Source organism: Styela clava, chromosome 11 (assembly GCF_964204865.1).
Source record: "Styela clava chromosome 11, kaStyClav1.hap1.2, whole genome shotgun sequence".
Classification (NCBI taxonomy): Eukaryota; Metazoa; Chordata; class Ascidiacea; order Stolidobranchia; family Styelidae; genus Styela; species Styela clava.
In genome coordinates this window covers 11,506,671-11,521,522 of record NC_135260.1, presented here as the reverse complement: position 1 = coordinate 11,521,522, position 14,852 = coordinate 11,506,671, and the positions used below count along the sequence as shown (strand labels likewise).

At 33.3% G+C, this 14,852-nt stretch overlaps 1 protein-coding gene across 1 annotated transcript in view; it reads right to left on the bottom strand.

Annotated features, from left to right (window-relative positions):
- Window positions 1-14,852, bottom strand: part of LOC120348165 (transmembrane protease serine 9-like) — a 35,650-nt gene that overhangs the window by 1,377 nt on the left and 19,421 nt on the right. The window contains exons 22-42 of the mRNA XM_039418291.2: window positions 14,399-14,509; window positions 13,995-14,050; window positions 13,400-13,557; window positions 12,709-12,810; window positions 11,551-11,702; window positions 11,089-11,255; window positions 10,494-10,638; window positions 9,894-9,908; window positions 9,060-9,178; window positions 8,150-8,254; window positions 7,742-7,877; window positions 6,850-6,960; window positions 6,146-6,198; window positions 5,806-5,960; window positions 5,208-5,300; window positions 4,144-4,289; window positions 3,451-3,605; window positions 2,128-2,272; window positions 1,316-1,375; window positions 702-752; window positions 176-226 (exon numbers count right to left, since the gene is read on the bottom strand). Coding sequence (XP_039274225.2) covers window positions 176-226; window positions 702-752; window positions 1,316-1,375; window positions 2,128-2,272; window positions 3,451-3,605; window positions 4,144-4,289; window positions 5,208-5,300; window positions 5,806-5,960; window positions 6,146-6,198; window positions 6,850-6,960; window positions 7,742-7,877; window positions 8,150-8,254; window positions 9,060-9,178; window positions 9,894-9,908; window positions 10,494-10,638; window positions 11,089-11,255; window positions 11,551-11,702; window positions 12,709-12,810; window positions 13,400-13,557; window positions 13,995-14,050; window positions 14,399-14,509 — 2,286 coding nt within the window. The remainder of the gene's footprint in view (window positions 1-175; window positions 227-701; window positions 753-1,315; window positions 1,376-2,127; window positions 2,273-3,450; window positions 3,606-4,143; window positions 4,290-5,207; window positions 5,301-5,805; window positions 5,961-6,145; window positions 6,199-6,849; window positions 6,961-7,741; window positions 7,878-8,149; window positions 8,255-9,059; window positions 9,179-9,893; window positions 9,909-10,493; window positions 10,639-11,088; window positions 11,256-11,550; window positions 11,703-12,708; window positions 12,811-13,399; window positions 13,558-13,994; window positions 14,051-14,398; window positions 14,510-14,852) is intronic.

Here is a 14,852-nt window from a genome sequence, read left to right as displayed (position 1 = left end):
TGGAATAATTATACCACACAAACAGAAATCCAAATGCAATCAAAATTAAATTTTTCTTTTTTGTAGCAGTAATTAAAAAATTTATTGGTCTCTTTTTTGGGTCAGCTTGTATATAAGAACTGCGCTAAAAATCCAGCCAATTTCATACATATGTGTTTAAAGTATATAATCGTACCAGTACTGGTTTGACTTTGTGACGCTGTTGTTGAGAATGAAGTTGTAAATCCTGATAAAAAGAAACAAAAAAAGTTACTTCAACTTCAAAAGTTGTTTTTGATTGGGAAGCAGTTCTTGAAACTACGGTAGAAATTCAGTTAAAAAGATAAAATGACTGAAAGTTTTGTATTTTTAATTTATGAAATTATGAAAGAACTATTTTGTTCTTTATTTTTGAGCAACGAATGTGCAATTTGAACCAAATGAAAAATTTTGTTTCATTTATTAACATTTTATACAATATACCTCGAAATCATGGTAAGTCTATTTTTTCCAAGTCTAAGGGATATCACGACAATTTTATCATAATGACGATTCAATAGAGGTTTAACGTGCTTTAATACTCCATAGATAACACATTTTAAGGTCAAACAATAATAAATTGTGACTTATGTTGTAGGCCTATATTTTCACCTAGAATGAAAGCTACGGCTATCTTTACGTGGAAGTCATGCCTAGTGAATTATTTGAAGACAATTAATTACCTTCTGTTGTTTCATTCTCAGCTTCCCGTTCTTGTGTTGTTGCTGTTGTATCTGTAACAAAGATTTAAACAAACTTAGATTATTATCTTTATATTTGTTATTAGTCCAGTGCTGAAATTGAGAAGGTGTTTTTCATTGATGTTGAGAGATGCAATAAAGTTATTCAATTTTGATTGTGATATAAGTGACAATACGGTTCCATAAAAACTTATTGGTATTTGCCATGTTAATATAAACCTTACTCATGTTTGATTGTGGTATAGTTATGTTGTTAAAAATTAATTTAAAAGAAGTTCATAAAACTATAAAACTGGAAACAATTTTATCAACATTTTCTAATATTATTTTTAAATTCAGTTGGAAAACAGTTTTCGTGACCCCTGAACCCTGATTAAAAGTCATTTTCTACCACAGAATGTGCGTTTTGGCTGTACTGCATGCCAAGTAATGGAAGTGCTAAATGAATTAATCTTTGGATCAAACACGGCTACAACATAGCAGCAACACGTTATCATATATTAGTAAAATAAAAAACTTTCGAAGCTCAAAGCTACCAAATAGTGATGCTATATTTGTGAATTAGATAATCATTGATCAATATATCAAAACATTACCGATGGGCATTTTCATTGTAGTTGTTACTTGCCAGGGTGTTGACAACGGCTCCCCAATTGCTGAAATTTGAAGAGGTTGACATTTTAAGTTTATTTTCTAGGATCTAATGTAGATACAAGAAGTCAGGTCAAGTTAATTTTTTCAACCAGTAAAAATTAATTGCACTCTAACCACCAGAAAAAAGTAAACACACAGTTTTACTGGGGGAAAGAGGAAGCTGGGACCCAAAGCTGGTTCTAAGATTTATATGAAATATAAAAAGATTGGGCATTTTACTGTTGTATTACTGTTATTTTCGGTGAGTATGGTTTTGGGTGAGCTCTACTCGAATCCTCTAAATATATATATACTGATAGATCACACTAAGAATCTAGTACACAATACGTAACTAATTGACATCGTTTAAATATCCGTACATATGGGGTAGATTCTCGAAATATAAATAACAATTGCAGTTGAATAATATTTATTTCTGATAGCTTGCAGTTGATGAAAAACAATACATTAAAAAAATGTATCCTCAGTGTTTGGTACGGATTAACTTGACGACTGCTATGTTGCACGGATAAAAGCAAATGAAACTTCGGTTTATAGTTTAAAACTAATTTTATGAATCAAGCAACACGTATACAGTAGATCTTGGCTATCCACTCATCATTGATAGATTATTAAGATTCAAGATGCTTATTTTAGGCTCGGATTTCACCAATTCGTCTTTATTCGCTAACTCATATGAATATATTACACACAGTCAGCTGATATTGTATTATTGTAAATTAATATAAGGTGGTTACAATTGAAAACAAATTACTTCTTTCAATCCAATCTTTGTAAAAAGAAATTTTGGTGTAATAAGTTGGTGCCATAGGATTTCCGCACCCATATTGTGAAGATACGATTCCGTATTGCCTCCATGTACTGTTTCGATAACACACCAGAGGACCCCCAGTATCATGCTGAAGTAGAAATATATTTTAAGAATAATACAAACATTACCACAATAAATAGAACGTGATATATTTCGACAATCCATAACTTCCTATCAATGTTTAATTCGTGTCGCTATACTTAAATTTCGATTGCAGGAGCAATAAATGATACTGCTGTTGTTTGCTACAGAGTGGTAATTTTTTTAATTAATAAAGTGAAGGTGTCTATATTGAGGGGAGAATTATTTCTTTTTCTTGTAGTTTCACCCTGTCATGAAAAAGTTAACGGGCCACGGAATCCTTGTGCAACGAGGACGGGCCATGACAGAACAAAAGGTTGATAACTACTGCTAGAGCCATGCCTTTTTGAAGGAGCGGAAACCCAATAAATCAATCCGCGGAACCCGAGTTGGAAACCACTGGTTTGGACTGATTGCATTACGCAAGCGCGTTTTCTAAACTGCATCTTTATTTTAGAACAGATAGTCGTCACATGGTTATCCAAAATATTTGGCCTGCTATATATTGCTAACGCAATCTAATTGAATGGATTACTTTGAATTTCAGGTCAATTTCTGAAATTTAAAAAAATGAATAATTTTGTCATTGTATCGGGTTCTAACCTCTTGTTTTGGATACGTCAAGGATCCACACCTAAAAGGTGAACTGCATACTGTGTAGTTCATTAAAATCAGACATACTTTTCATAATATTGACGAGTTAATTGCAGTGATTTCATCATTCACACTTCTCTAATCTCAGTGTGTATTCATCGCCGTGGCAGGGAAACATCTTATTTAAAATAATGATGCAATGCCTGATGAACCACGAATAGGATACAATATACAATTCAACTGATCTATGTGGGATCTGTTAGATTTGTTTGGAATGGATAGTTTCTGGTAAATTCTAGCAATCAATATTGAATGAGTGATTAAACGGGGCTCCCGAAGTATGCGAACCAAGATGGCGGACATCGGAATGTAATATGTGTGCTAGGTTAGGGTTAGGCCATAATTTTAGGTATAAATACTACGGGAGGCTCTTAGCTAGTCTTCGAACTGATAATAGGACTAAATTAAGGAAAATTGGAAAAAAATTATCGCCTAACCCTAACCTGTTACCCATGTTACGTTCCGATGTCCTTCATCTTGGTTCGCATACTTCGGGAGCACCGATTAAACATATAAGCCATTTCTATTTACCCGACATGCATCGACACCTCCCTGAAAATCTCCAGCACAAAACATCCTTTCCCCGTCGAAAGGAATAAAATGTTCGACCTTTTGACAAGTATCCGGACTTATTATTGGAACTCGATTCTGTCTTAGCTTTGCACTGAATAGTCGATAGACATCAGCTGTAAAGGAAAATATTTATATTAGAAAAAAAAAAATTAAAATAACTTTAGATCCTAGGCTAAACTAAACTATTTTTACCAAAGATTCGTATGCAAAACTTTAGAATTGCTTGGGTCCGGTCTTTCCAGAAATTATATTACGACATCTTCGTTTATCAAGATAGCGCTATTCGCATTGTTTATTATGGCGTTACAATTTTTTCAATAGTCCGCTGCAAACAATGAAAAATTTGGTGCGGCCTGGATCGAAAATACTCGAAAATTCCGGATTCAAACCGCGATGCGCCAGTTGAGTAGCCCTTGTCTAGAATACGTTACAATTTGTTCAAATCGAAAAGAATCGTATCCAATATTCCTTGTTTCAATTATATAATCTATCGTTGTAGCCAATAACAATGATACTATTTCGTAAATACCGTAAATAGATTAAAAATCCTATTTTGAAATTGACAAATCTTTTTTTTTTACAGCATTATTCCAAAAAGGTTGTAAAAATATTTTGCAGTCCGAGTAAATAAGCCTGATTTTCTGCACATACCTGTCCATCCCCAACCAGTGACGACACATATTTCTCCAGGAACTAAGTCATCAGTCATGCTAAGACATGCAGGTTGAACTTTATCTTCAAATGTTAAACTTCTATCTAATTTCAGTAAAGCTATGTCGTAATCCTCTGTAAAAATCCTGCAAAATCGATAAATTTTTAAACACATCTAGCTGCCACACTTGTACGGCTTTCAACATGGATATTTTCCTTGCAATGTTGGTATTTTCCACTATATATCCATTGATGATGTAATTGGAGTGAATCCCATGTCCGCCATCTCACCCAGGGTGTAATAATTGGGTAGGCAACGACGGAAAGTGAAGATTTTTGATCTTACAAAAATATAGCTCTTCACATTGCGTTAAATATCAGTGTCCACTTGAACAGTGACATATTCGGAGCGAGAAGCGTTGTGAAAAATCTTTCTTCACTTGCTTGTTTGTTATATATATCCAAAACAGGCTACAAGCGTAAAACGATTTGAACAATATACGTAACATCTGAATTATTTCACAAAAACAGGTGATCATTGAAAGCTGTTGAAATCTTGAACTTTTGAGGGGCAATTTCATCCAAGCGGCTAAATTTGAGCTCCGCTCGAGAATATGATTAACTATGACTTAACAAAATATTTCTCAGACAATGAACGAAACTCTCTGAGGACTTCATATCGGCTTTCTGGGGCTCATGGGCGAAGACATTCACTATATACCTTTCGCCATGACATATGACATATGATGTCAATTAATTTGTTTCATTTTTTTATTGTAAATATTTTGCTACGTTTGTTTACTTTTTAAAATTAAAAGTGGCGAATAAATGAACGGATGGAAATTAGTGTAGTACGTTTTTATTGAGGATCAGGTGGCCACGGAGTGTTGATGAAAAGGGCACTGATGAAGTGACTGATCATGAAAGTTTGAGAAATATTGGACAGTAATAAAGACATTCATGGATGAAATGGTTGGATTAATTGAAACTGCAATCTTACTACGAACAATTTGACGGAAGAAAAAATTATTGAAATAACTTTACAATCTGTCATATATACTTACTCATCATAGTAATATATTTCTGCAATGGTGTATTGCTTCAATGTGTCAATATCATCTATGTCATATTGACCTACGGCAACGACGACTTCATAACTGTAATTTAGTTTATAAATTATTAAATTTAATGTCCTTATATATGTAAACATATTCCACATTGATAACAGTATAAAAATTGCTCTATTAATGTTTTTGTTCGTAGCTCATCATTTCTCAGGATTACTTGCTGTCGATACACATGTTTTTAGTTTTTTCTTCATGTGTACGAGAGTAAGTTATTTCAATCATTTGCTTATTCTTATTTTAAACTATCTAATCATTCGCAGACAATAAATAATTGCTACTTTATCATTTCCTTTACTTATTTCTTAAATAATGAACCAAACTCGAACCTAATGTTTATATATCTGCTTTTATTGCATTGTCACCAACGTTGCAAATATTCTGTTTGTAATCTCTAATTTCTGATATTTGTAACCAATCTAATAAACCATCTTTCATGACAAGTGATCCTCACTTCTGACAACAAATACATCAAGTTGAAATATATATTTTCCAAACCAAACCAATTTTTACTCCTATTTATTTAAAGCTAACTTACATATGAACATTAAGAAAGCATTCGGCGGCTGTCAGGATCCAAATTTCATTTACAATGGATGCACCGCAGACTACATCGCCATCGTCATCCAAAATTAAGGCTTGCCATGGCCATGAACCATCAACTGCGACCATTCCACCAACAATTCTTGCGGGCTGCATTCACAATAGATAAATATTGGAGAGAAACATGTATTTTCTCGTTTTACGGTAAAATGACTTCAGCACTATCTATTCCAAATGACTTAGCTTCTAACTATGCTATTATTTGTAAATGTATTCATTTTCGAGCAAGTTTATAGAAAGAACGACTAAAATACAACAATATCACTAATTCTTACCCATAAAAATTCTGGCAAAATTTTTTGCTGTCCGCACCCGGCATTCGGAATAGCTGAAAATTATTATTTATTTCAGTTATAGGAAACTAATTTGCATATTGTGATTGATAACATAGTGTTTTATTATTCAAATTATATTTAATTGGTAAGTTGCTAGAAATGCTTCATTCTCAAATGAAAAAATCAAATAGATAAATTTGTATTTGAAATATGTTCGTAAAAAGCCTAGTTTATTTCAACAAACATGCCTAAAAAGTTTTGTTTGTGAGAGTGGTGTAACAAAGTAGAGTAGCAGAATGAACTACTGAACTGCTTCAAATTGTAGAAAACTGGTGACTGGGAAGTGACCAGAAACCACAATGAGCGATTATTTCATCACAATATAATGTTGTAACTAAGCGACTAAACCAGGGTGAAATCACAGGATGAAATCTCTCGCTCAAATCTCATGTCTCCCACACCACACCACACCGAATGTTTAATAAACTGGAAAGGCAATGCCAAAGCCAAAAGGTTCTGGTCTTTTCAAGCTATACCTAGTATAGTATCTTACCCAGCAGTGGCTGCTTGTACAGGGCGTACGTTGTATAAAAAGTGGGTAATTAATATAATAAAACCAAAAGAGTGACATCCATTCAATTACTTCACCATCGCATAATTTTGCATACTTTGAAGTAAAACATATATAAAAAATATTTCTTTACCACATACGATCTCATCGCTTTTATCTGAACAATGATAAACTTGATCGCAATGTAAATTTTCTTCGATACACGAACCATCCCAACACCTAAATTCATCCTCATTACAGTCGTCTGTAATCAACCAATAAAAAATTAACGAGAATATCGGTCAGAGACCGAAGACTTATCGATCGAAAGTTAGGGGATCCCCCAAAACAGCGCTCTTACTCCATAGTGACACCTTGTGTCCCATCACTAATTAATTAATAACTCGCTAATTATACGACATAATTTGCCCAAAATCAATAGGCTCCTGGTCCGAGATAAGATGAATGCACATGCAAAATCTGGAGCAGATTCTCTCGCTTTCGTGAGATATCGCGTGCATCTAACAGACAAACAGACAGACATACAGACAGACAAATACCTATCAACATACTTACCGATTAAAATCGATAAGTAATAAGGCAATATTCAGCTATGACCATGAAACTAAACGATTGTCTCAGTCGCGCACCACATGCATACGCTGTATACGCTATAACAGGGATGGGCTAGGTTTTTGGCCCAGGAGGCAAAAATTTTGCCAACCTATGTTGGCGGGTCGTGTGAGTCTGACGTAAAAAGTTATGTTTTTTGAACAGAATGCGTAAAAGAATGGTAAGAATGCGTAAGCAATGAACATAAAGAACGTTAAATGGGCGTAATGGGGACGTTAACAAAATTCGTAGGCACTAAATTGAAACTCGACCGTAATTGTAATCTTTCATTCAGCAAATCTTCTTGTTGCTATTCCATTTGATAATATATTTAAATATATCCCTAACAACAAAAGAGCTCTTTCAGTAGCTCACCAAACTGTTCAATTGTTTTCTCAACTGATGCAAAGCACAATTATCTGAAAAGAACTTACCAACTGCTTCCCACTCAATGATGAAACCTTTTAAATCCACAGAGTCATCACTAACAAAACTAATAAATACTTCATTGGAGCTTGATTCAAATCCTTTAACTACTATGTCTTCGCCGCAAAACGATTTATCGCTTATCTGTTAAGAATAAAAATGATTTAAATGACAAGGTAAACAAAGAATGTATGAAAAGAATAAATTATATAGCAAAATTAAAAAGTAAAGATAATGAATTCATGTAATTTTCTTCTGAAGTTACCTAAGGTACAATTTAATAACTTTAAAAATAAATTTTCATTGATCGATCTATATTGTCGAAAACCAGAAGGAATGCTTTTTTTCAATTGCACACTTTTCAAGTATCCAACTGAAAATTGCTGATGTTGAAACCCAAATTATAAACAAATTACCTGTCGTGCTTCGGACGAGTTTCCATCATAAATATCCAAATAGTCATAGTTACCAAACGGAGAGCAATCTTCGATGTCAAAGAGCTTAAATCGTATGACAATCAGCTGAACATTAAGCAACGTCGGTAAGTAAGAACAGTAAGTAAGTAAGAACATGAGCGCAAGCACGGTCACTGATCCGACCATCCTGGAGTAGAGTAAAAGGTAAAAGGCGACACCTCGCACACGGAGGGCTATGTTAGATTGGGCATTTTCGAATATCTGGTGATTTCAAAATCGAAAAGACTATTTGTTCGAATCGAAGCTTGAATACTTGGAAGGTATGTAATTGTATGTGACTTTTCATTGTAATGGTTCCTCCAGGCACAAAAAATATTGAAAACATAGAATCCATCACTCGCTGAATTGTGACACAAAATAGGAAACATGTTTTATTAATAACTCACGGCGATGGAAAGAGTCATATGTCAGAATTGCATTATAAAAATATGGCTTCAATGAAAAAAAAATTGAGCTATTCACCTCGACCACAGTGCCTTGAAAGTTATTAGAATATGGATATTCAAGTAACATATCGACTATAGAAAGGCGACTCAAAAATTATGTATACACACTGCACTACGTTACTTGATAAAATATATATATATATATATATATATATATACTAGAATTTTCTGCCATGGTATGTTAAATTACTACCCTGACTGAATATACTAAATGCGTTCAATCAGGATTCATTCTAGTTTAACTACTGGGTTTGGCAAACGACGAGATAATTCAAATTTGAAAGCAGACCAAGGCCTCTAATCGGGCCAACAGTGAAGTTTCGGTATGAGAATAGTAAGTAATTCAATCATCCATTCCATATACATGGATGTGGCAAAAGTTTAAATATTCGTGTGATATATACCTTGTTAGCAGGGGCCCTTAAAAGCCACGAGCATTGGGAATTCGAGAAATATTTTCCAAATAGTTGAGGTATAGTAACAGTTCCTTTTGTACCTTCACGTATTTCGTATTCGCTGCAAACTGAAAAAATGTAAAGTGAAAATACATTTCGTAAAGATGCATTAGCTGGAGTCTCATTCATCAAATATGAAGAAACGATCCCAAGAATACAGATGAATCACAAAAATAATTTGAAGATGTTCGACTCGTGCGACCAGTACTTTCGCCTCGATAATTTTTACTGGTATTGTCCATATTTTGAATCAAGATAAAAGTAATTATTGTCTGCAATGGTAGTTACTTTTTGACACATTGGCAATGGTCCAGTTTTGGTCTTCTAAACTAGGCTACTATTTGAGAATGGGTTGTATGAAATAGACTAATACTCACCAATTCACACTGGTGATTGTCAATAAAGAAAAAATACACTGTAAGTAGCTTATGCGATGTTTTAGCGGCTCACTTTTTGTATTTACTTTATGAAACATATACTTATTCGTTACTTTCAATAATAGATCATTTACTAACAATATATATCTAATTGCAGACTGTTTGAAGAAAAGTTTAATAATCACATATCAGTTTCAATATTCTATCTCTTAATATTGCAAGAAATGATACAGTTGATCTAGGACTTTTCATTGTTACGGCACTTCTACGTGCCTTTTATTTTCAAAAAATCTTTGTACAATCCGTCCAGATATGAGAGGAGTTACAAAATTGGGTGGAAACAACACTTTTTGCAACATCACAACAAATCATACAATATTATAATAGTAATGAAAAATCATCTTACCTTCCATATTAAAAACTGAAATAAAATGAAGAAAATAAAACATGTTAAAGATATCCGATCGAACAAGCACAATTAAAATGATGAGCAATTTTTTGCTTCTCATTGTTTGTTTCATGGCACAAGGCACAAGTTAAGAAACAGGTCGTAATTGATAGTTTAATTTAATCATTATGAAAATGTGTACAATTGCAACAATTTCCCTTATCTCATTTTGGGTTTGAATTTTTTTACACAAATCTGAATTCTTTCATACAATATAAAATTAGGTCACGAAAATTGAGTCATTTCAATGGAATTGGCAAAAATATGTAGTCCCTGACATTCGCACAACATATAGCGATGATCAGAGAATACCCAGGGAGAAATGTAAGTGGCGCAATTGAAGTTTTTAGGAGTGGCGTTGTCTATAGTTGTAAAGTGAGCATTGTGACTTGGAATTGGAGAGAAAATAATTTTTTGTGGTTTCGATTTTCCTCTTTCTTAAGATCATAAGTGGAAATAAACGAAAATTATTTAATTTTATTAGATCTCATTCATCGACGTTAATTTGATTCAGGTTAAAAAGTTTAAACGCTACTGTATATAATATTTATAAAATACCTTGATCTATTAAATCTAAATACTCGGATACTCTTTCGTAGAAGCCCCTTGTATTAGTAGCAGTACACGAAAAACCCCAAGAGGTAATGCCGTATAGTACCCAAGCACCATCAACGAGACAGGAAAGTGGACCGCCTGAGTCCCCCTAGAATAAAAAGTAAATATGAAGATAATCAAATCAACAACACAGTAAAATTAGGGGAGGCATTTTCGTGTTGTGCATTTTTTCATGTATATGACCTAATATGCACCATACAATTGAAAAGCTACAAAATATAAATATGTATATAAATACTGAATATTTAAAGTATTCTGAAATAAAATGGGAGATACATCGCAGGTTAATATTAAAACAATATCAAACAATTACAAATGACTTAAAAAATTATAAAAGTATTAAACGAACGAGTACTTTAGCTCAGTCATAAACGACATGGGTCAAAATCAGGTCTTGATCATCTCGCTCACTCAAAAGCAATAATTATATCAAGGTATACTTCTTACTCTGCTGCAATACAAGTTCTAATATATTGGAAGTGTCATAAAAGTGGAGCAAACAAAGGAAGGAAAATAGAAAAACAAAAGAATTACTCACAGAACAGGTATCCACCCTTCCACTTTCGTGACCAGCACATATGTACGTGTGCAAAGGTTGATCAGCTGAGACTCCCAAATAAAAGTCCGTGATGCAGTAGCTGTCATTCAATATTGTAACCAGGGTTTGCTGCATTGTATCAGGCGTGGGTTGGCCTCTAATACCGTCTCAAAACACAGATAAATAATGAGAAGAATGAATTTTAACACATGATAACATCGGATAATTACAAAAGATTTGTTATTTTCAATACAAATTTGTATACTCCATGTACATTTCATGACGGTGCGTCAGGTGGGATTAAAATCGGTTTGCGTCAGCTTTTGCGCATAGGATTCGAAAAATAGGTTTACAATCTCGTCTTCAGCTGTATCTCTGATATTTATAACTTTCAGCAGCTCATTTGATGGATGTAATACCAATATTGCAAAGAAACATACTCAAAAATATGAATATACTTACTTGTTAGTCCCCATCCGGTCACAACACAAACTGATCCAATCGCAGGAATATTTGTATCATTGGACGAAGGTAGGCATATCGGTTTGTGCCATTTCGAGGTTGTATCCACCTTTTCCTCGAGTCGAACAAAGCCTATATCGTGAACTTCACCACTAAATGAGTATAAAATAAAAAGTGCATCGATTACTATAAGATTAAAACAGTATAACTTGTTATCACCAATTATTCAATCAATTATTTTTTTATAGACTCAAACATGATTTAATACGCATTACCATAATGCAATATGACATCATGACGTAGGATTAAACAAAAATGATAATAGTAGCGACTGGTATTTCCTATATATTAAACAATAAATTCATATATAACTTCTCGCCAATCAAGTGCTGATCCGACAGCAGTATAGTATGCAGAAACGTGCGTAGTAAGATATTACATATATAACTCGAATAGAAGTACATGTGATTATTCTACGCGCGTTACGTCATTGAGGAATGAAATGGTATATATGTAAGATTTTTTTTAAACTAACCTGATTTGATTATAATTTTAAGAAAGTAGAAACATCTACTTGTTAGAATACATGTTGTACGAATGACCCTTGTTATATGACTTTTTCACATGTCTCCCATTTTGACCAAGGCTCCACAAAAGCATTACTGATATGTTATGTAATGAGATGCTGTATATTAACACGACCACAATGTTTTCGGTACGCTGTTGTCTACCCAATGTATTATACCCTAAGCAAGATGATGAACATGGGATTCAAACCGAATATTTTTAATATGTGATGATAAAACGTTATTAAATTCAATGCTCAAAGCTACCGGCCTCTGCTCTCATCTTTGATAAAATATTGGGATTGTTTATTCCAAAATGAAAAATCACCATAATGAAAGGGATTCCGTAATTGTAGATAAAAATGACATCTTGACACCAAGTTTACTGTTCCAGGTATCCAGTAAAAGCCAACCTACCGACTAGTGGTGAAACCTTTTTACCTCTTCTCGATCAGTTTAAAAATGCGTTGCTATAAAGTCTACATATATTTATGTTTGTTGTATTCGTGTTCTTCTTGATTTCTTATATTTGCGAATATGTCGATTTGACAACTTTAGTTTTCTGATCCAATATTACATCAATATAACTTACTATTCAGGATGTGGAATAACAAAACTGGCGTTCATTCGCCGTTCGTCTGGATTAAATTCTGCTAGGTTGTCCCCTCCGATCGCAATTTGATATTTACTTGATCTAAAATATAAAGATATCAGAAACATAAGAACAACATAATTTCTTTTGGCGAAATAGCAGGTATTTTATTAGGCTTTCGTTTGATCACATCAGGTTAACTTCCTCAGACTAAACAGGATATAACTTATAATTACAGCGAACCTGTAGAGTTGTTGTAATAAAAAAAATTGTAGTTGTTATGAATGAACTATAACAACCACAAAAAAGGCAACAAAAATGATCTAATGAACTCGATTATTTTTTATTATTTAATGTCATTATGTTCCAATTTGCAAGTGTTCGGTTATGCCAAAATTGCATTGCTGTAAAACGTAATAATCTTCTATAGTTAGATTAAATATTTTGAATCGAACCCGAAGGCTTAAATGTAGTCTATATCCAAATATCTGAAGTCAAAATGACTTAAATGTCAATTTTTTGGGGGGTGTGACCGAATGTTTTTTGTTTTAATATTGATACTGAAATAATCTTAAATGGAGACAAAACAAAATATCTGATTGCAAAATCAATAATTTCTAAAACTATTTTTATATTTGACCTAAACAGTCAATTGTATTTACCGTATTTACAAAATCACTTTACTACTTACATATCCAAGCAATGCGCAGCAGTTATAACCCAATATTCAGAAATCAAAGATCCCCCACATACAAACTCGTAGACACCCGGGCTATCCTCTACAAATAATGCCACCTGCCACGGATGAGAACCTTTTATCGTATTATGGCCACCAATAATAACTGGACTCTGAAAACATGAAAACGATATTTCCAGATATTTAAGCCCTTCTCAACTTCTTGCACTTTTCAAAAGCACTTTGTTTTACCCACTATGTCAAATTTTGTTATACGTTTGACTTACGACTGATGCGTTCACTAAAACCCCTTTCCGATAGACCTCTGGTCGATGAGGGTTTGAATCTCACGAGGCAAATAATAACAAATGACTTTTCTGGTCAATTTACATAGCCGTTTAATCATGCCCCTTCTCTTTGCCACGTCCATGGATTAGAAATAAATCAACTGGTGGATTAATAACGCAGTTGATTTAGACGAGAACCGTGTGAACGGGTATCCCTTAATATCAAATTGTGACAAAAATGAAAATATATTTTCATCCCACATACATAACAGTTGTTAAAAATATGCAATCATTAGACATTAATAAACAAGTGAAAAATCTACCCATGAATAAATGGGAGACACTTCTGGTTTGCCGCATTCTGTGTTCATCGGACTCGCTGAAACAAGGAATAAAATAAGTTTTTTTAGAAATGTTAAAAAATTTCTTGTTCATATTTTTTTACAAAAAATACCAACATTTTATTGCAATTGAGGATTTTATTTTTTATTGGCCAGAAAATTATTATTATACATACGAAATTTTTTGCTTAAGATCAAAAAATGAAGGTAACGTCAGATATCAAATATTTCTATGATATTAAGTCATAGCATGTCATATTTTATTATATTAATGTATATATTTTACTTCTTCAAATGAGGTCAATTTGAAAATAATCATATTTTTTCTCTAAATTATATATACAGGTGTGCCTGTATACTATTTGAAAATGCTTTATTCGTCTTACCACATTCAAACTCGTCTTCGTGTCCAGGACAATCATAATTCCCATCGCATGTTCTGTTCATTGGAATGCACGATTTATCGCGACATCTATATTCGTTCGGATTGCAGTCAGCTGTGTATCATTAATACAATGTTATTCAAACATTATGTTATGAAGATTAGTTTTTTGCGCGTGAGACCAATTTTGGAATGGTTTGATGCTACATAAATGAGCCTTACTTATGTATTCATGTAAAATTCTGATACATACTATACATCTAATAAAAATTATGCAATTTTGAATACGTCCTGTCGGTCGCTCACAATCAAGCAGAAAGATCTGTCTTGGCAGCATATATTCCAAATATCCTGACTGGCTCATAAAAACATCCAAAGGAAGTATTGAGTACCAAAAACTAAATCGAATAACTCTGTGTCAAAGGCAAATAATTGGAAAAATTGGGTTGTTCCTAGAT